The sequence below is a fragment of the Coregonus lavaretus genome (genome assembly GCF_964263955.1).
Source record: "Coregonus lavaretus genome assembly, chromosome: 19".
NCBI lineage: Eukaryota > Metazoa > Chordata > Actinopteri > Salmoniformes > Salmonidae > Coregonus > Coregonus lavaretus.
This window is the reverse complement of record NC_140006.1, coordinates 24,319,581-24,343,017: the sequence shown is the minus strand read 5'-3', so window position 1 is coordinate 24,343,017 and position 23,437 is coordinate 24,319,581. Positions and strand designations below refer to the sequence as shown.

The 23,437-nt window shown below is 40.4% G+C and overlaps 1 protein-coding gene across 1 annotated transcript in view; it reads right to left on the bottom strand.

Moving 5' to 3' along the window:
• Positions 1-5,534: 5,534 nt before the first annotated feature.
• LOC311147089 (TGF-beta receptor type-1-like) overlaps positions 5,535-23,437 on the bottom strand; it is a 67,201-nt gene continuing 49,298 nt past the window's right edge. Inside the window, exon 9 of the mRNA XM_084183716.1 lies at positions 5,535-10,535. Within this exon, the coding sequence (XP_084039842.1) occupies positions 10,410-10,535 (126 nt within the window). The 3' untranslated portion in view covers positions 5,535-10,409. The remainder of the gene's footprint in view (positions 10,536-23,437) is intronic.

Below are 23,437 nucleotides of genomic sequence, written 5' to 3'. Positions count from 1 at the left end.
TTGTACACATCCTTCAGAGCTTTTTAACAATTACATTTACATTTACATTTACGTCATTTAGCAGACGCTCTTATCCAGAGCGACAATTAGTTATTTAAAAAGCTAAATTCACCCTTCAAACAACAGGTACAGTGCATTCGGAATGTATTCAGAGCCCTTGACTTTTTCAAAATGTTGTTACCTTACAGCCTTATTATTAAATGGATTAAAAAAATTAAATTCTCAATCTACACAATATACCCCATAATGACAAAGCGAAAACAGTTGTTATTTTTTTGTGCTAATTTATAAAAAATATAAAACAGAAATACCTTATTCAGACCCATTGCTTTGAGACTCGAAATTGAGCTCAGGCGCATCCTGTTTCCATTGATCATTGAGATGTTTCTTCAACTTGATTGGAGTCCACCTGTGGTAAATTCAATTGATTGGACATGATTTGGAAAGGCACACACCTGTTTATATAAGGTCCCACAGTTGACAATGCATGTCAGAGCAAAAACCAAGCCATGAGGTCGAAGGAATTGTCCATAGAGCTCCGAGACAGGATTGTGTCGAGGCAGAGATCTGGGGAAGGGTACCAAAACATTTCTGCAGCATTGAAGGTCCCCAAGAACACAGTGGCCTCCATCATTCTTAAATGGGAGAAGTTTGGAACCACCAAGACTCTTCTTAGAGCTGGCCAAACTGAGCAATCGGGGGAGCAACAGAGCTCCAGAGTTCCTCTGTGGAGATGGGAGAACCTTCCAGAAGGACAACCATCTCTGCAGCTCTCCACCAAGCAGGCCTTTATGGTAGAGTGGGCAGACGGAAGCCACTCCTCAGTAAAAAGCACATGACAGCCCACTTGGAGTTTGCCAAAAGGCACCTAAAGGACTCTCAGACCATGATAAACAAGATTCTCTGGTCTGGTGAAACCAAGATTGAACTATTTGGCCTGAATGCCGAGTGTCACGTCTGGAGGAAACCTGGCACCATCCCTTGGGCTCCCGAGTGGCGCAGCGGTCTAAGGCACTGCATCTCAGTGCTTGAGGCATCACTACAGACCCCCTGGTTCGATTCCAGGCTGTATCACAACCGGCCATGATTGGGAGTCCCATAGGGCGGCGCACAATTGGCCCAGCGTCGTCCGGGTTTGGCCGGTGTAGGCCGTCATTGTAAATAAGAATTTGTTCTTAACTGACTTGCCTAGTTGAATAAAGGTACAATTTAAAAAATCAATTAAAATGGTGGTGGCAGCATCATGCTGAGGAGATGTTTTTCAGCGGTGGGGACTGGGAGACTAGTCAGGATCAAGGGAAAGATGAACGGAGCAAAGTACAGAGAAATCCTTGATGAAAACCTGCTTCAGAGCGCTCCAGACCTCAGACTTGGGCAAAGGTTCACCTTCCAACAGCACAACGACCCTAAGCACACAGCCAAGACAATGCAGGAGGGGCTTCGGGACAATTCTCTGAATGTCCTTGAGTGGCCCAGCCAGACTTGAACCTGATCAAACATCTCTGGAGAGACCTGAAAATAGCTGTACAGCGACGCTCCCCATCCAACCTGACAGAGCTAGAGAGGATCTGCAGAGAAGAATGGGAGAAACTCCCCAAATACAGGCGTGGCAAGCTTGTAGCGTCAAACCCAATAAGCCTCGAGGCTGTAATCACTGCCAAGGGTGCTTCAACAAAGTACTGAGTAAAAGGTCTGAATACTTATGTAAATGTTATATTTCAGGTTTTTTATTAGTAATACATTTGCCAAAAAAAAAATCTAAAAACCTGTTTTTGCTTTGTCATTATGGGGTATTGTGTGTAGATTGATGAGGGAAAATAAACAAACAATTTACTCCATTTTATATATTTTATTTATTTAACCTTTATTTAACTAGACAAGTCAGTTAAGAACAATTTCTTATTTACAATGACGGCCTACACCGGCCAAACCCGGACGACGCTGGGCCAATTGTGCGCCGCCCTATGGGACTCCCAATCACGGCCGGTTGTGATACAGCCTGGAATCGAACCAGGGGGTCTGTAGTGACGCCTCAAGCACTGAGATGCAGTGCCTTAGACTGCTGCGCCACTCGGTAGCCCATAATAAGGCTGTAACGTAACAAAATGTGGAAAAAGCCTTCTGAATGCACTGTAAATACAGAACGTTAAATAACTGTAAGCCACACTCATTAAAGAAAACAGTTCTCTGAATGCAGAACTAGTGGGCCGTACAGACATTCCAACTGCAGGCAGGCTGACTTTCTAGAGATATATTTTCCTAGTAAACAGCTCTACATTTGCAGCAGCAGCAGTCAGTGACTCAGAGGATTACTCTCAAACCCCTGCAGCTATTTGCATAATGCCACCAATAGCTTAATGATGCGATTACATGCTATTTACACAGCACCCTGAATGTAATCTTCTGATTCCAAATATTTGTTCACAGTAGGAACCATCTGTATCAAAGGAATAGGACACTGTTGCATCTACAACACAATCAAGCTCAGTAGTCCATACAACTTGTGTGCGTGCGTGCTAGTGTATGCATTAGTATGTGTGTGTTTGTGTGTGTACCTGCATTACATGATTAATCTCATCCACTTTCAAAATGTACTAGAATAATTTGCTCTAGGACTGTTTTCCAACTCCAGTCCTCGAGTCCCCCTCAACTGCACACATTTTTGTTAAGGGAGATTGACTGAGTCACCTTGAATCTAGATCCACTGGTTCAATCTAAATCTCAGTTTTCTGAGTAAGCTATAATTTCTCTATATAAAAGTACTGCTACTGTATAATACCATTGAGAGTATAAAAATTGTCTTCACACATGGCTTTGGACATAGCTGGCAGTGCACTGTGATAGCTGTGTTCATTCATGCGTCATCTAGTATGCATAATATTACCCAGTTTAGTGAACAATCCGGCCAAACAGGACTCAACGAGAAAGAGCAAGATAATTTAATAATGGAACAAAATCCCAACTGAAAATAGCTTGATGGAGCTTTCCAAATCCTGCTGTATTGGGGAAAGGCATAACCGTGTGCTAGCTTTACAGTATGATTGGAATTGCCTAGTCTCACAGACCTCTATACAAATGGGACAGTTGCCGGTTGAAAAGTGTGAATGAAAACCTCCCTGCACTCTGCCCCTTCAGGAACTAAATGCAACCCTAGTGGCAAAAAGAGATTGAATCTTGACCCTGGGATTTTTCTCATTAGGTTGGACCCCAGAGTACTAAGGGTCTGTGGTGCACCGTGGGTACATTCATGGCTGCACAGAGGATGTGGGATACAACATGGCAGAAGGAATACCAAACACATCCTTGGCTTGCATTTTACGCAACCACTCAATGTCTAGACTGTGCAGTTAGAAATGTGGGTGGCATGTACATCAAGCATTAATCACTACCATCAAAGCCTTTACGAAACACGCTGGACAAGTCGAGGAGAAATAGAGGAAAAGATACATGCAGAGATAGAGATGGTGTCATGGAGAGAGAATAATGAGAGGCAAGGACAGAGATCAATGAATAAACAGTGAAGCAATCAAGTGGATTGGAAATGTAAGGTTTGTCTTTGACAACAGTGGGCTGGAGGTGAACACATGACGTGACAGATAATTTACTTGCAGTCGATCAATTTGTCATCAAGGGGAACAGAGAGCATCTGTTTGACTTTTGTTTTTTAACCAATGCGTCTCACAAAGTATTTTGAAAAATAAGTACATTTGAGGTATATGTTGTTATAAAACCAGTGGAAGTAGGCTAAGGCATGGAGAACTAGAACTAACCTGAGGGGAAATTGACTTTTTCCCCAACTGTCAGAACATAACTCTCCCCAGAATGGGAATGAAGCACAAAATAGGATCCCAGAAGTGAATTACCTCTGTGAATGATCGTATCACCAGAGATTGTATCAGCAAAAAATGTTTAAGGTGATAAATGTTTCTCCCTGCTCTCACTATTCCCACTGACCACCATTATCACTCTCTCCAGAAATATGGCTTTGAGAAAAATTACCATGACTGACGTGAGGATGGGAGAGAGAGGGATGGATAGATCCGATTAGTTAAAGGGCAAAATTATTATTATTTCAATCAGAACTTTCGATTGATTCTCTCCACCTTTTAAAAATGATCTCCCCTTTCAAATAGCATGCAGACATAGTCACAACGAACAGCTCAAATTAAATTTCGTAACACCTCCTATGGAAACCAATCATGCTGATATCTTTACCCTTCAAGCGTCCAATCATTGATGATAGAGTATCACACCAGAACACACTCCCTTAGAGCCCTGTTGGCCTTGAGAAATAAAGGAACACTGAATTGACGTCTGGATGGCCAGAACTCAAGAGATGACTTGATGAATTGTCAAGAGATAAGAGATGGGTTGATGTTTGGCCAGGCCAATAGCTTCTCAGCCTGACTACAGTGAGTCAGAACAGAGGGATCTCCAACAGACAGACAGGGTCTACAGGGAATGCCTAGACTCTAAAGAGACCGTGAGAGACAGAGCCTCCCTATTTGCCCCTGAGCACTTATAACATATTTACATTCCAGACATCATAAAAAAAGTTTGAACACCTGAGGGGTCAACTGATATAGCATGGAAGACACAATTAAACAAAACACCCATAATGGCATACCAAATGTAGTCAAAGTCAAATGAATGCATTTACAGTACTAGTACTTGAATCTTTGCATGTGCAATAGTATGGAATAGTGTAGTAGACAGCACCTCACACCAGATGCAAGAATCCCTGTGGCCATCATGTAGGCTACTTTTAGGAAACAACCCCATCTATTGGTGGGGGGAGCATGTAAAGGGGAAAATGTGTTGACATTAGAATAATTTGATAACATAGCTATACCATTTAGATTTACACTACCGGTCAAAAGTTTTAGAACACCTACTCATTCAAGGGTTTTTCTTTAATTTTACTATTTTCTACATTGTAGAATAATAGTGAAGACATCAAAACTATGAAATAACATGGAATCATGTAGTAACCAAAAAAGTGTTAAACAAATCAAAATATGTTTTATATTTGAGATTCTTCAAATAGCCACCCTTTGCCTTGATGACAGCTTTGCACACTCTTGGCATTCTCTCAACCAGCTCCATGAGGTGGTCACCTGGAATGTATTTCAATTAACAGGTGTGCCTTCATAAAAGTTAATTTGTGGAATTGATTTCCTTCTTAATGCGTTTGAGCCAATCAGTTGTGTTGTGACAAGGGAGGGGGGGTATACAGAATATAACCCTATTTGGTAAAAGACCAAGTCCATATTATGGCAAGAACTGCTCAAATAAGCAAAGTGAAACAACAGTCCATCATTACTTTAAGACATGAAGGTCAGTCAATATGGAAAATGTGTAGGTGTTCTAAAACTTTTGACCGGTAGTGTATATTAAGCATTTACATTCTAGTTTGTCTGGATTCTTCAATATATTGCAGTACCAACTGAATGACTAGTGATTTTTTTATGTATACACTCACAGAAGATGGGTTCTTTGAAAGAGAGGAAAAAAAAACAAATGTCACAAGGTAAGAAAATGTGTATATATTTATTCACTAAACGTCCTACTTCACTATACATGAACTTGAAATAATAGTCAATGTCCTCTGAATTCCTATGTCGAGCGCTCATTCTTTTAAACACTTTACAACATACATGTACTGTATCTTAAGGAGGAGAGAATGCACACCTCTGAAAAGATAAGTGGTGTGACATGACCCTCCAAACAAATGGTATAAATGAAACTGTACAAGGGCTTTCTCTACAACTCCAAAGGATTCTAAAGAGAAGAAAAACATTCTTCAAATATCAACAATTCTCAAATAAGAGATTGTTCAAACCGAGCCAGTAGGACAACTTCCTAAACATATGGGCACAACAAACACAGTACACGGAGTACCACTGACAAAGAAATTTGCATTATTTTTTTTTTAATTAGACAATTCATAGTAATAGAATTTCAAAAGTGGAAGATAAAAGTATTATGTACATTGAGGTAAATTATAATAATTAAAAAAACAAAAAACATTGGTGTGCCGAGAGGAGGTATCATTTCCATTTTTTGATTGTTTCAATCAAACTTTGTTTCATTTCCTTCTCTTTTCAGCAGAATCATGGGAGCACATGTGCTGGACTTTGAACATGGTTCCATATAATATCCTACAGAAGTCAAACATAGGCACTGGGAGAAATAAGAAGGCTTTCTTGTGCTGGAGCCAGCATGTACTAGCACATACTGCAGCTACTTTGCAGCTACTGTGCAATATGTGATAAAGATGACCAGGGAATCTTCAGGTTATCATATTTTCCATCAAATACTGTACGTTTCACAATGGCTTGCTTACCAGAAGTGTATTTTTCTTTTTCTTTAATTCTATTTCACAATCTGTACTACACAGCAGAGCTTAATATCAATTTCCAATGTTGTGGTTGCATCAGAAGCCCACTACTAAATATGTATTCTTTGCTGCCTGCCTCACTTGTCTTTTTCCCCTTCTGCTAATCAGAGCATCTCATTCAGTACATACCGCCGCAGGGCACTTCTCCTTTAGCAAATGAGTGCTTGAGTTCAGGTCAGTAAGAGGTGACGACCGTAATCATGTTTGTGTAATGATGGCTACATACTGCATTACCGGCAGAATGGGGGATTCAATTCTACCCACTGAAAATAATGAGGAGTGCCTTCAGAAAGTATTCATACCCTTGACTTATTCGACATTTTGTTGTTACAGCCCAAATTCAAAATGGATTAAAGAGATTTTTTTTCTCACCCATCTACACACAATGCCAAAGTGAAAACATGTTTTTAGAAATGTATTGAAAATGAAATACAGTAATCTCATTTACATAAGTAATCACACCCCTTTGCTATGACACTCCAAATTGAGCTCAGATGCATCCAATTTCCTTTTATCATCCTTGGATTTAGAAACAAACCTGTCTATATAAGGTCCCACCATTGACAGTGCATGTCAGAGCAGAAACTATACCTTGAAGTCTGTAGATCTCCGAGATAGAACTGTGATAAGTCACAAAACAATTTCTAGTGTTGAAAGTTTCCAAAAGCACAGTGGACTCCATCATTGGGAAATTGAGAAAATACGGAACTACCCAGACTGTGGTCGGACTTCCAGCTCTAGGCAAACTGAGCAACCGGGCAAGAAGGACTTTGGTCAGGGAGGTGAGAAAAAACAATTTACTCCATTTTGAATTCAGGCAGTAACAGAACAAAATGTGGAATAAGTCAAAGGGTATGAATACTTTCTGAAGGCACTCTACATACAGGTTTAAAACACAGTATAGCACACAGTACAGTTCACACCACATTTATAGATTGCAGAACAATTGGGAAAGGAAATATCAAAATGTAAAACAGTTTGACATTGGGAGAGGGCAAATGCAAGGTTCCTGGTGAAAGCTAGACTAGCAGATAGTGATCATAGTTAGGAGAGTCCTTGCTGGTAGGGACTCAGAGGCTGTTTATGTTGTCAAGATAAATACCTGGATGTTTCTAGCATAGAATCAGAAAAGTAAAAGGCTGCTGATGAGACAGAGGAATGTAGAAAATAAAATTGTCGGATCAGTCATGACAACAGTTGCATTTCTTGTTCCACTGTAAAATAACACTTTTTTTGGTTCAACATACACTGTATATCGTAGCAGCAATATCCTTCACCTTAAGTCTGACGAATGTGAAAAAACAAACATTGTTTTTCATCCACAACACTGTTCTGTAATGACCAGTTGACCAATTATGCATTCAATGCATGGCACAATATTTCAAGGGTGTTTTGGTTGGTTGAAGCAGGTTATGATGTAAACGTGCTAAAAACAATAACACAGTAGCAGATATGAATACAGCACGTTCCTCTGGTTTTCATTTTCATAAAAAAAATGTATAACCCTACTGGTCAAATCTAAATGCCATGGCACTTGACAAGCATTCATCTGACCTCTCCTCACTATACTTTATAGTTGATTCTATTACTGTAGATTCTATTTTTTTATGTAATTATGCAACAATGCTCAGAAGTGCACTTATTGCTACTGAAGAGATATGAAACAATGTCTACTTCAGATGACCTACAGAATTTCCTTGACTCGTTTAATGATCCTTTCTGTGTTCTGTCCTATTGGAAAATAATAAGCGAGGTCACATGATCAAATATGTATGTTTAGCAGCATAATGAATCTCCAACTAATAAAGTAAAATGTTCTGTCTTTCATTCATGCAACAAATGAAAGATCGACTACAGGACCTTTATAGGTCTCATGGGGCTTTCTCACTGTAAAGGTAGAGCTGTACACATATCTAAGATATCCAAATGTAAATTCTTGTCTGAAATGTTATGCCCCTAGATATGTGAAAACCCATTCACATAAAAGCAATACAAATATACAGGAAATAGTGTTTATAATGCAGCTCCATCATTGCTTTCCCTGAAGACCGTCCAGGATTGATTCCTACTAAGATTGAAAAGTAAACTGGTATCATGGCGTTGCTTAATTGTATTCATTAGTGCACATCGTAGCACTACTCAACGGAATACAAAAACAAGCAGGTCTTATTGGATAAGTTCAGGTAGTCCTACCCTGTTTCAGTCCATTTTCTTCCGTTTGGTGAACTAATGAATATGACCCTGATCTCCACTGCATTATTTCCTATTCAGAGAACCTCCTTGATTCAGAGCACTTCATGGTTATGGTTGAAAGAATGAAGAGTGCTTTGTATAAAATAGAGGTATACATCTATACTGAACAAAAATATAAATGCAACATGTAAAAGTGTTGGTCGCATGTTTCATGAACTGAAATAAAATAACCCCTGCCCAGTCATGTGAAATCCATAGATTAGGGCCTATTGAATTTATTTCAATTGAATGGTTTCCTTATATGAACTGTAAAATCTTTGAAATTGTTGCATGTTGCGTTTATATTTTTGTTCAGTATATCTATCAGCTTAGGTATATGTACACATTGAATGTACACCTGTATACACACACACACACACACCAAATACATAGGAATAGAGTACAGCATACACACCCACTCCAGAGGAGGCTGGAGGGAGGAACTATAGGAGGACGGGCTCATTGTAATGTCTGTAATGGAATAAATGGAAAGGAGCCAAATGTGGCTTCCATATGTTTGATAGTTCAATTAATTCCATTCCAGCCATTACATTGAGTCTATCCTCATAGCTCCTTCCACCAGCCTCCTCTGACTGACTCATATTTACACTGTAAGAAACAAATATACAGGTGACTGCCAAAATAAAGGAAATCCCAACATAAAGTGTCTTAATAGGGCGTTGGGCCACCACGAGCCCCCAGAACAGCTTCAATGCGCCTTGGCATAGATTTTACAAGTGTCTGGAACTCTATTGGAGGGATGCAACATTATTCTTCCACGAGCAATTCCATCATTTGGTGGTTTGTTGATGGAGGTGGAAAATGCAGTCTCAGGTGCCACTCCAGAATCTCCCATAACTGTTCAATTAGGTTGAGATCTGGTTACACACCCTTTAAACCCCCCATACTCCTTTGAAACCCCTCTTTCAAAGTCAGATCTATTCTACTAGCAATGGCAGCCAAAATAATGGGAAACTGGGAATTTATATACATAACCCTAAGCATGATGGGATGTTAATTGGTTAATTAACTCAGGAACCACACCTGTGTGGAAGTACATGGTTTCAATATACTTTGTATCCCTCATTTACTCAAGTGTTTCCTTTATTTTGGCAGTTACCCGTACATAGCAATGAATAGAATATTGCATATTTCACAAGTCTTAATGGTGGTCATATCCTGTTTTTCTTGACAAAAGTATACACAAATATGGAACTGGCATTTGTAAAATAAATGTTAAAGGTACAAGATGTTGAGTGAAAGAAATAAATGCATACTCAATCCTGTTTGAATGAAACACTTAAATAGACACTGATGGCAGTACTTTGAGAAATAACCAGAGAGAGGTATTTGAAAATTTATATTTTCTTTCAATGCAACTAATTTAATTGATTCAGAATATTTTCAATGGAATTCCTACAGGAGGTCCCAATAAAGTCCAGTAGCGTCTGTTGGGGGTAAGAAAGAAGGGCTTGTTGCAACCAGTCAGGCAAACCAACAGGAGGGTCAGGGGGCTGTGTCTCTGCATCCAGAGTCCAGACAGAGTATTATCCAAGTTATCCACTGGAATCAACCCATGTCCTAGTGCCATCTCAGAGGAGAGCAGAGAAGCAATCTCTCCAATCAGCCTTGAAGGAATGAGTCATAGAAGGATAAACACACCCACCTGATTGTACCATCACCTCCCTCCCTCCTTCTTCAGAGAAAGAGGAGACGAGGAGAACAGCACATAGATGGGGACCGAGAGTCCAGACAGTCAGGTGGTGTTGTCTCTAGTTTACATCTTGATGCCTTCCTGCTGGCTGAGCTGGGACAGGGACTTCTTGATGCGCAATGCGGTGAGGCGGGCCGCCCCGTTGGAGTACCAGCACTCCCTCATGATCTTAGCCATCACCCGCAGCACCTGGGGAGGGGACAGAGGCAGGGGAAACAGAGTCAACATCACAGGACAGCAATAACACATCCATATTTTGTTTTTAACGTTGTTGAGCACTGAGATATACATATGGATTGGTCTAGCTGCCCCCACCAATCGCAGAGTATACACCATGTCTGCGGCAATTGCAATGTCACAATGTCATTCTTTGAAGTGGAAAAAGTAATGGAATCACAGCTGTTGTGAAAGAACTCGAGAGAGCGAGCGAAAGAGCGAGAGAGAGAGAAACAGCGATAGAGAGACGCTACTCATAGACATGGTGTTGAATCTGCAACAGCAGTCTGAATGAAGACTTAAACCCCTGGTCCAGACGTCTCTACGGCCCAGCAAAGACAATGGAGACACAGAGGAGCTCCAGCGTTCTGACCTTGAAGAGGCTGGTCAGACTTACAACATCCAGGGCACAGGTCTGAATACCAATCCACTGCATCCCTATTCATCAATCGCCCGAGGGCCGCCGAAGGTCTTTGTCAGTGAGTCTCGGTGTTGAATTCAGGGCTGTATTGAGCAGTATGCCTGGACACAAAACCTTCTGGCGGATCGAACAGTGAAGAGAGAGAGGATGTTCTGGTGGTCCCCTCTATTAGAGGCTTTTATTTACAATATTAGGTGCATTATGCATTTGACCTAACTTTGATTTGAACTGAACACTTTTCATATTCTCAGGCAATCGTTAGGTCCACTGAACCAAACAATACTTAAGTTGGAAAAAAGGCCCCACATTTTTTTGGGGGTGGTTTGGGACGATTAAAGGCATTCATTAAGATTTTGTACAAGGTGCAGGACAAATTGGCCAATAGACTTTGTACAGAAAATAACAAACAGGACCTTGACATAAAGACGTGGATAAATCAAAGATATTCTCAGTAGCAAATAAACTATTCAGGAAACAACTCTTTGCCTATAACAAAACTCAGGTATGGAGTGACTCCTCACGAAACCAGGTAAAAAAATGATTTATTTTTGTTTTTTACGAAATGTAATCCATAGAATGGTCCTTTGGAGGAAGGATTGTTGACATGACATTTGTATTTTAAAGCATAATTGAGAAATAATTAATCAAAGTTGGCTTATTTATGACATGTTGGCCTTACCCAGGCCTCATTTTAGACTCCATAAAGTTTAATCTGTAGGTGCTACAAAGCAAGAATTGGTGTCATGAAGCTTTAACACCTGCTCTGTAATATGAGTAGTATTGATTTCAACAACAATTTTCTAACATTAATTTATGAATATTGAAAAATATACTGTTGAACATAATATACTTTACAGACATATCAAAAGTGGGATCTCTACTTGTTTCAAAGTTATGGCCCATTCTATACAGAGAAATTGGCATAGTAAGCAATGTAACCAATCACAACCTTCCTTTTACTTGTATCTAATGTGGCCACACATTTTTTTCGGCACTGAGCACATTTCAGGTTTGTTGACCGCAAACTTGAACGTTGTGAAAATTCTGTGCAACTTCCAGCGCGCATTTACTGTGAACACTGAGGCTGTACCCGCTTTAAGTTACAGTTTTAACAGTGGTAATGTAGGTTACTGTGGCTATTTGATCATAATGTAGGCCTACCAGAGTGGCCTACCATCAAAAACAATGGAGAAAATGCATCCCATAACATTTTAACATGGAAATAGCTGTTCTATCATTCAGCCTACAGTAGCAGCCAATGTGTGGCGTTCAATGTAGGCCTACATTCCATGAGACTTTTGAAAAAAAAACATGCAGGGCTTGACATGTTTATCCACTTGCCCTTCAGACAAGGAGGTGACTGAAAATGTTGTGGTGTTTGATGCAAGAAACCACTTTACGAAATAAAATGCATTATTATTCCCATACCATTATTACAGAGAATCAGACAAATTATGCTACCCTCTCTGCCTATTGGCTACTTAGCTTATTCAAGCCTGTCTCAAAATACAAACCTAGACCTTTAAGAAGAAAAGAAAAAACTCGCTTTTTAAAGATGGCTATAAATGTATACGTTTTGTGCTCTTGTAGGAAGCAATCACTCCCCTATTGCTGACTACAAATTATCTATAAATGGGTTAATTTACATTTAAATTGGACTAATAACTCACTAACTAGCAAAGGATATGAACAAAATGTGCACACGTGGCTACATGCAGCTCTCGCTCTGATCTCAAAACAAGCGCATCTACCTGTATCATGCTGTAAACACAGTCCAGTTCAAAGTAAATGGCACAGATCCATATATGGCAATGGTCTACAGTGCTATGAAAAAGTATTTGCCCCCTTTCTTTGGCGAAAACCAAACACTGCATTCCACAGTAAGAACATCATACCAAAGGTCAAGCATGGTGGTGGTGGTGTGATGGTTTGGGGATGATTTGCTGCCTCAGGACCTGGACGACTTGACTTAATAGAAGGAACAATGAATTCTGCTCTGTATCAGAGAATTCTACAGGAGAATGTCAGACCATCCGTCTGTGAGCTGAAGCTGAAGCGCAGCTGGGTCATGCAGCAAGACAATGATCCAAAACACACAATCAAGTCTACATGAAAATTGCTAAAAAGCAACAAATTGGAAGTTTTGGAATGGCCTAGTCAAAGTCCAGACCTAATCCTAATTGAGATGTTGTGGCAGGACTTGAAACGAGCAGTTCATGCTTGAAAACCCACACGTCACTGAGTTAAAGCAGTTCTGCATGGAAGAGTGGGCCAAAATTCCTCCACAGCGACGTGAGAGACTGATCAACAACTACAGGAAGCATTTGGTTGGAGTCAACTAGTTATTGAGTGTAAGGGGGCAATTACTTTTTCACACAGGGGAATTGGGTGTTGCATTACTTTGTTTATGAAATAAATGAAATAAATATGTAATTGTTGTGTTATTTGTTCACTTGTGTTCCCTTTTTCTAATATTAGGTTTTGGTTGAAGATCTGATAACATTCAGTATCACAAATATGCAAAAGTAGAGAAAATTAGAAAGGGGGCAAATACTTTTTGATAGCACTGTATTTGCATATTAGCCTACAGCAGCTCTGATTGTTAATGCCACAACGGTCTGTGAGCCGTGTCAATGCAATAGAATCATACTCCAATGCGTTCTGCCTGCAACAAAATCTCTTGCATAGTTTGTTTTGTTTCGGTATGTTGCATTGAAAGTGGCTAATATTGCGTTGATTCGATCACAATTGTCACAGTAAAGGAAACATTGAGTGTTAACAATAAAACTCTAGATCAGTGGTCACCAACCTTTTCTGAGTCTAGATCACTGAGTCAAAATATAAGTCGAGATCTACATTTACATTTTAGTCATTTAGCAGACGCTCTTATCCAGAGCGACTTACAGTTAGTGAATACATATTTTTCTATACTGGCCCCCCGTGGGAATCGAACCCACAACCCTGGCGTTGCAAACGCCATGCTCTATCAACTGAGCTACATCCCTGCCGGCCATTCCCTCCCCTACCCTGGACGACGCTGGGCCAATTGTGCGCCGCCCATGAGTCTCCCGGTCGCGGCCGGCTGCGACAGAGCCTGGATTCGAACCAGGATCTAGTGGCAGAGTTAGCACTGCGATGCAGTGCCTTAGACTACCGCTCAGACTTTTTTTGAACATGACTTAAACATAAGCCTATGCAACATTAACCAATTAAAAACAGTTCTGTAGCAATGAGGTTTTTGCAGTAAGTTATAGGTCCAATACATTACCACCGCATATTGGCTTTGCTTGAATTGCCCTGCCAATGCATTGTTGTTCGGGCAATTAAAAAATATACATATATTTCAAAATTTGAGGTAGGATATTTGATCAGACTGGTAATAGATCCGTTGTTGTATTACTTGTGAAGCACAACTGAGTGAGCAAACATTTAAATAATTTGTTTTTTATTTTACTGTGCTGATGATGCATGCATCTGATGGTCTCAGTGGAGGGAGAGAGCAGCAGACTGAGGGTCACTAGGTAACCTAGCACATAGACTTATATGTTTTGATAAGGTTTGTATTATAACTAAAGTGGCCAAATAACTTCTTAAAATTAAGCACATGAATCCACTTTATAACTGGTGTAGAGCCTAACTGGCATACATGCCTAACTGGCATACATAGGCTGTGCGTGAGTTTCAAGTTTGGGGAAGAACATTTTCACCATAAAAATGCACCTTTATAATAAAGCATTACATGCATAATCACATTTGCTGTCACTTTCGAGAACAGTGCAAATGGAATCGAAAATCACATCAAAACAGCCTTTTGTACTTTTAAAACTCACCTCACTGTGATGCTCAATTTGAAGAAAGTAGTTAAACAGCAGGTTGAAACAGCGTAAACGAAATGGACAGTGCTTTCTAAGGTGATGATTAATTCAAAACACCCATATGCATATTAGATGCATATGCATAGGGTTATGAGCCCAAGTCCGAAAAAAAACCCTGAATTAAAATTGATTGTGCCATTATACAATACATAGCCTACTGCGTATATGCATGGCAGAAAAACATAAAACAAAACTGATTTAAGATGTCTTTGATACATAATTGGTCTAGCCTTTGAGTGTGGACTGTATTATTATGCATACTGGATGGACTGGTTACCTTATGCTGCGCTCCAAAATGTATATCCATGAGTCTGGGAGAGAACGTATAGCCCTAGGCGATGCTGTTGGTTCATTAATTGTGCAGGGCAGATTACAGTTAGCCTACAACTAGTGAATTTTATTTGATTTTGAATAGCCTAGTTATAGGGAATTTTTTTATTTTCATAATTGGCTATACAGAATCTCACCACTATGCGTTTCCATCTCCTCCTCTCTATCCTTTATTCCTTTCTCGAGCACGCAGACAAGCTATCAACAGTTCAGTGAAATTTGGTTTCCCAAATTAAGCACTGGGTAGCTGCAGGAACAAGGTTGGAGAGCCCATGGCATATAGAGTTTGGGTGGAATATCACCTGTTGGGCAGCGAGAGCATGCTCCTCAAACAGTGGTTGATGCAAGGAGTGAAATATGTGTCCTTGTATTTATTTCTCAGCTGCTCATATTAAGCACATGCTCCACTATAACACCGAAGTAGCCTACAAAATGGACCGCCGTTCCCTATTCGAGTACATACAGATTACATGTATTTTTCCCCTGCCCCTTTGATAATGGCCCATTCTAAATCTAGACTAATTTTGCATATTAGTACAGAAGATTAAATTGAGAATAGTCTGATGGGTGAAAATACAATCACTTGATGAAAGAACAGCTGTGCAGCCTGAGGCAAGGAACAGAGCACAAGCTTTTCTTGCTTCTTTGTCAAATCATCAATAGCCTGTAGTCGCACCTTGCAGCCCATATACAGTATGTTTTGATCTCTAAGACATTCTATGGTTTGTATCATTCACAACTAAAGTTGCCCAAAAAATCTAAATCTAGCATATAGGACCTGTTTCTAGTGATCACTTGTACACTCAATGTAGCCACGTCATACAGTGCATTCGGAAAGTATTCAGACCCCTTCACTTTTTCCACATTTTGTTACGTTGCAGCCTTATTATAAAATTGATTAAATAAATAAAAATCCTCACCAATCTACACACAATACCCCATAATGACAAAGCGAAAACAGGTTTAGAAATGTTTCCAAATTTATACAAAATAAAAATACCTTATTTACATAAGTATTCAGACCCTTTGCTGTGAGACTCAAAATTGAGCTCAGGTGCATCCTGTTTCCATTGATAATCCTTGAGATGTTTCTACAACTTGATTGGAGTCCACCTGTGGTAAATTCAATTGATTGGAAATGATTTGGAAAGGCACACACCTGTCTATATAAGGTCCCACAGTTGACAGTGCATGTCAGAGAAAAAACCAAGCCATGAGGTCGAAGGAATTGTCCGTAGAGCTCCGAGACAGGATTGTGTCGAGGCACAGATCTGGGGAAGGGTACCAAAACATTTCTGCAGCATTGAAGGTCCCCAAGAACACTGTGGCCTCCATCATTCTTAAATGGGATAAGTTTGGAACCACCAAGACTCTTCTTAGAGCTAGCCAAACTGAGCAATCGGGGGAGAAGGGCCTTGGTCAGGGAGGTGACCAAGAACCTGATGGTCACTCTTCCAGAAGGACAATCATCTCTGCAGCACTCCACAAATCAGGCCTTTATGGTAGAGTGACCAGACGGAAGCCACTCCTCAGTAAAAGGCACATGACAGCCCACTTGGAGTTTGCCAAAAGGCACCAAAAGGACTCTCAGACCATGCGAAACAAGATTCTCTGGTCTGATGAAACCAAGATTGAACTCTTTGGCCTGAATGCCAAGTGTCGCGTCTGGAGGAAACCAGGCACCGCTCATCACCTGGCCAATACCATCCCTATGGTGAAGCATTGTGGTGGATGTTGTGGGGATGTTTCTCAGCGGCAGGGCGTGGAAGACTAGTCAGGATCGAGGGGAAATATGAACGGAGCAAAGTACAGAGAGATCCTTGATGACAAAGGTTCACCTTCCAACAGGACAATGACCTTAAGCACTCAGCCAAGACAACGCAGGAGTGGCTTCGGGTCAAGTCTCTGAATGTCCTTGAGTGGCCCAGCCAGAGCCTGGACTTGAACCCGATCGAACATCTCTGGAGAGACCTGAAAATAGCTGTGAAGCGACAACCTGACAGAGCTTGATAGGATCTGCAGAGAAGAATGGGAGTAACTCCCCAAATACAGGTGTGCCAAGCTTGTAGGGTCATACCCAAGAAGACTCGAGGCTGTAATCGCTGCCAAAGGTGCTTCAAAAAAGTACTGAGTAAAGGGTCTCAATACTTATGTAAATGTGATATTTCAGGTGATATTTCATTGTAATTATTTTTAGAAAATATTTCTAAAAAACAGTTATTGCTTTGTCATTATGGGGTATTGCGTGTACATTGATGAGGGGAAAAAACTATGTAATCCATTTTAGAACAAGGCTGTAACGTAAAACAAAATGTAGAAAAAGTGAAGGGGTCTTAATACTTTCCGAATGCACTGTATGGGCACTCGCTCCATAATGGGAAAATCATCCTTTCAAATTTTTCAGGTAAGTTCAATTATATTCTTCTTACTATAAAATGATATACAAATAATGGCACGTGACTTAAGCATATATTGTCAGCTAAATGAACAAGCCTACAGCCTATGGCATGGAGATTAGCCAGATAAGATGCAGTAGGCCAACTCATATTCTGTTCTTCTGAAATAAATGTTCTTCATATCATAATGTTTCTTTAGACCTGACTAAAATTGATTTATTGTGATGGTGTATATTAAATTGATTTCTTAGAATTTATTAAAATGTAGATGTTCCAAAGGCGCGCATCAGCGGCTTGTATGTGTCGAGGCCTGGAGATGCTAAACGTGTTTGTTAATTAATGGTCAATTATACCGTGGGACCGGCAGACTTTTGCATGACAATAACCGGCTGACAAAATGTAATGACTGCTACAGCCTATATTCATAAATTAAGGTAAGAATTGTTATTGAAATCAAAATGCTACTCATATTACAGAGCAAGCAGTAAAGCTTCACATGACAGCAATTTTTGCTTTGTAGCACCTACAGATGAAACATTATGGAGTCTTAAAGGAGGTCATAAATGTCAATTGATTATTTTTAGATACAAATGTCAACAATCCTTCCTCCAAAACGACAATTCTATGGATTTAAATTTCGTGAAAATCCATAAAAGTGTGGTCTTTTTTTTGTCCTGGTTTCATGAGGAATCACTCTATGGCTCTACTCTTGCCAACCTGTTAACTGCCCAACCTGCTCTCTCTCAGGCAAAGGCCAAATGAGCACCTAAGTACTCTTTCCAGGAAGCCCCTTCCGTTAGGAATGTTCCAAACGATAATCCAAAATACATTTTTACCATAAAGGAATCATTTCTCGTGGATATATCAACATTAAACAACTTTATAACTTCTTAACCCCTTGGATAATTAATTAATTAGGTTATTTATTGCCATTAAGCAATAAATATTCCTAATTGACTCAGATATTTTTGTCATGCGCACCGGAACATCAACAGGGAAACAACGCAGAGCTTCAAACAAACACATTGGGTAGGTTAACCTTTATGATTATTCTTCAACCAACACGTCAGTCATTCTTCTAATAATATATTTCACATTGCTAGAGCATGTACCTTTAAATTGGCAGCTTTATACACGGTAGAAACATAGTTATTGAGTTACATTGTTTAATTATTGCCGTGCGCAACAAACACTCAACTTTGTTGCCTTTATATCAAAGCACTGTCGGCACATGGAATGCACAATTATTTTGTTTCAGGATTCTTGAAGATGCGTGGCAGCATTATAATAAACAGAGTTCTTGAACCAATACTGCGTTTCAGTGTCATTGTCTATATGTCACAGATATGCCCTCCGCTTTAGAGCCGACAGTCTGTGTGAATGCTTTGCTTAGTAGAGAGCAGACAGCCACAGGATAAAATAAACACATCGTGGCCCTGGCTAGAACAGACCTGTCTAGACATCCAGATAAACAAATTATCTAAACTAAAGGCTGCTGCTAAAGTCAGGTCCAACAATATTTGCATCATTAATAAAGATGACTTTGTATATTATTTTATACTGATACAACTGCTCAGAGATTTTGTTTAACTAATATTTGTTTTTCTCAAAAAGGGTCAGAATTAATTGGCACCCTGGTTTCCAATACCTCACCTTTTGAGGATAATGGCACTGAGCCTTTTTCTATAATGTTTTATGAGATTGGAGAACACATTGGGAGGTATCTTTGATCATTCCTCCATACAGAATCTTTCCAGATCCTTCGTCTGCGCTTATGGACTGCCCTCTTCAATTCAATCCAAAGGTTTTCAATGGGGTTCAAGTCTGAAGACTGAGTTGCCATTGTAAAATGTTGATTGTGGTTAATTAAGTTATGTTTAAAGTTTTATTAGTCGTATGTATGGGATACACATGGGATACACCGTCCAACGAAATGCTTACTTGCAGGTTCCTTCGACAATGCAACAACAATACGAAATAAAAGATACGAATATGAACATAAAGTAAATGGCAGTAGAATAGAATAAACATTTGAGCATAAGTATAATACAGGAAGGCACAATTTATAGTACAATATTTTACACGTTTTGGGGCAGTATTTTGCAATCATAATACGAGTCTGGTAGCAGCAGTTGTGGTGTGTGTGTGTGTGTAGCATAAATGTGGGTGTGTGCTAAGGTGCACAGAGTCAGTGCAGGTGGTCAGTCCAGTTCAAGTGTTCAGCAGTTTGATGGCTTGTAGATAGAAACTTTCTCTGAGCCTGTTGGTATCAGACCTCATGCTCGTGGCTGGGGTTTCTAGAATCATTGATGATACTGCAGGCCTTTCTCAGGTGTCCTGGATGGGTGGGAGCACGGTCCCAGTGATGTATTGGGCCGTCTTCACCACCCGGTGGAGTGCCTTGCGGTTGTGGACGGAGCAATTCCCGTACCAGGTCGTAATGCAACCGGTCAGGATGCTCTCGATGGTGCAGAGGTAGTATTTGGAGAGAACCTGGGGTGACATGCCGAATTTGTACAACCACCTTAGGAAGTAGAGACGCTGTTGCACCCTCTTGACAGGAGTGGTTATGTTGTTGGTCCAAGTCAGTTCCTCGGTGATGTGTACACCGAGGAACTTAAAACTGTAGACTCTCTACTGCAATCCTGTTGATGTGGATCGGGCCATGTTCCTTCCTCTGCTTCCTGAAGTCAACAATCAACTCCTTTGATTTGCTGATGTTGAGGGAGGTTGTCCTGGCACTACAATGCCAGTTCACTTACATCCATGGATCTGTTGGGGCAGTATCTCAATTGGAGTGGGTCCAGGGTGTCTGGGATGATGGTGTTGATGTGAGCCATGAACAGCCTTTCAAAGCATGTCATGTGAGTGCTAATGGGTGATAGCCATTTAGGCAGGTTACCTTAGTGTTCTTGGCCACAGGTACTATGGTGGTCTGCTTGAAACATGTAGGTATTACAGACTGGGTCAGGGAGAGGTTGAAAATGTCAGTGAAGACACCTGTCAGCTGGTCAGTGCATGCTCTGAGTACGCATCCTGGTAAATTGGTCTGTGAATGTTAACCTGCTTTAAAGGTCTTACTCATATCGGCTACGGAGAGCGTGATCACACAGTCATCCCTAATAGCTGGTGCTCTCATGCATGGTGGTTCAGTGTTGCTTGCATCGAAGCGTGCATAAAAGGCATTTAGCTCGTTTGGTAGGCTCAAATCACTGGGCAGCTCGCAGCTGGGTTTCCCTTTGTAATCTGTGATAGTTTGCAAGCCCTGCCACATCCGACGAGCATCAAAGCCGGTGTAGTAGGATTCGATCTTAGTCCTTTATTGACCCTTTGCTTGTTTGATGGTTCATCGGAGGGTGTAGCGGGATTTCTTATAAATCCAGATTAGTGTCCCGCTCCTTGAAAGCGGCAGCTCTAGCCTTTACCTCAGTGCAAGTCCCAGCTTGGGATAACATTTTCCAGAAGAATAAGGAATAACTTTGAAATGTAAGTATAATGTTTATTTATTCACCAAATTGTTACATTTTCAACAAATTACCTTCATATACAGTACCTGTCAAAAGTTTGGACACACCTACGCATTCAAGGGTTTTTCTTTATTTTTACTATTTTAGAATAACAGTGAAGACATCGAAACTATGAGATAACACATATGGAATCATGTAGTAACCAAAAAAAGTGTTAAACAAATCAAAATATATTTTAGCCTCCCTTTGCCTTGATGACAGCTTTGCACACGCTTGGCATTCTCTCAACCAACTTCAACTGGAATGCTTTTCCAACAGTCTTGAAGGAGTTCCCACATAGGCTGAGCACTTGTTGGCTGCTTTTCCTTCACTCTGCGGTCCAACTCATCCCAAACCATCGGGTTGAGGTTGGGCGATTGTGGAGGCCAGGTCATCTGATGGAGCACTCCATCACTCTCTTTCTTGGTAAAATAGCCCTTACACAGCCTGGAGGTGTGTTGGGTCATTGTCCAGTTGAAAAACAAATGATAGTCCCACTAAGCCCAAACCAGATGGGATGGCATATTGCTGCAGAATGCTGTGGTAGCCATGCCTTGAATTCTAAATAAATCACAGAGTAACCAGCAAAGCACCCCCATACCATCACACCTCCTCCATGCTTCACGGTGGGAACCACACATGCGGAGATCATCCGTTCACCTACTCACAAAGTCATGGCCGTTGGAACCAAAAATCTCTAATTTGGACATATCAGACCAAAGAACAGATTTCCACCGGTCTAATGTCCATTGCTCGTGTTTCTTGGCCCAAGCAAGTCTCTTCTTATTGGTGCCCTAGTAGTGGTTTCTTTGCAGCAATTCGACCATGAAGGCCTGATTCACGCAGTCTCCTCTGAATATTTGATGTTGAGATGTGTCTGTTACTTGAACTCTGTGAAGCATTTATTTGGGCTGCAATTTCTGAGGCTGATAACTCTAATGAACTTATCCTCTGCAGCAGAGGTAACTCTGGGTCTTCCTTTCCTGTAGCGGTCCTCATGAGAGCCAGTTTCATCACAGCGCTTGATGGTTTTTGCAACTGAACTTGAAGAAACTTTAAAAGTTCTTGACATTTTCCGGATTGACTGACCTTCATGTCTTAAAGTAATGCTGGACTGTCCTTTCTCTTTGCTTATTTGAGCTGTTCTTGCCATAATATGGACTTGGTCTTTTACCAAATAGGGCTATCTTCTGTATACCCCCCCCCCCCCCTACGTTATCACAACACAACTGATTGGCTCAAACGCATTAAGAAGGAAAGAAATTCCACAAATTAACTTTTAAGAAGGCACACCTGTTAATTGAAATGCATTCCAGGTGACTACCTCATGAAGCTGGTTGAGAGAATGCCAAGAGTGTGCAAAGCTGTCATCAAGGCAAAGGGTGGCTACTTTGAAGAATCTCAAATATAAAATATATTTTGATTTGTTTAACACTTTTTTGGTTCCTACATGATTCCATATGTGTTATTTCATAGTTTTGATGTCTTCACTATTATTCTACAATGTAGAAAATAGCAAAAATAAAGAAAAACCCTGGAATGAGTAAGTGTGTCCAAACCTTTGACTGAATTAAAATGTTGAGAAACTGGTGTTTATCAGCCCATTGCCAAGCCAGCTAGCTAACACGTCGGATGCGATAGCTAGCTAGTAGGTGATCTCATCCTGCTTTATCGTCTGTTTATTGATTAACAACTAAACTAACTAAATTGTAGATTGCAATGTGTCAATTGTGAAGAACCGGACAGTTTTTAAATCATGAATTGGTGAATTTGCTAGCCAGCTAAAGACATGTAAAAAATAGTTGTTTTTTTTCCCAATTTGATTTCAGGGACTAAAGTGGGCACCTGATTGGGTTTCACTCCATTGGCTTGGCAAGCAACAACAAAAAAATATCCTGCTCGACTCGTTTGGAGCGAAGAGATTTTAATATCTGGCGCAAAACTTAGGAAATTCAGCCAGCGGTGTTCTGTTCAATCTAGTGGCTTGCTAGCCAGCCAAGTTATTTGTGCATTCTCATGATGAATCTTTTTCTAGCCAGCTGCATACAGTGTATGTTTACCTAGCTAACATTAGTTAACTTTATCTTGCCACTTTCCCTTCCCCTATTGTGTTGCACCATTGAGGTTGGTGTTACTAGTTCAAATTAGAGGCTAAGTTATTCTACTTACTGTAAACAACTTGACCAAGCCTAAAAATATGCTAAACTTAACAAAACGATTGCACATTAATAAAGGTAGTTGTAGCTTCAGCAACTTGAACCAGCACTGACATTTGATAAGTGAGATTCATTTATCCCCCTTGTCTCTGCTTGTTCCAGGTTGAAGGACATCCCACCCTGACACCCTG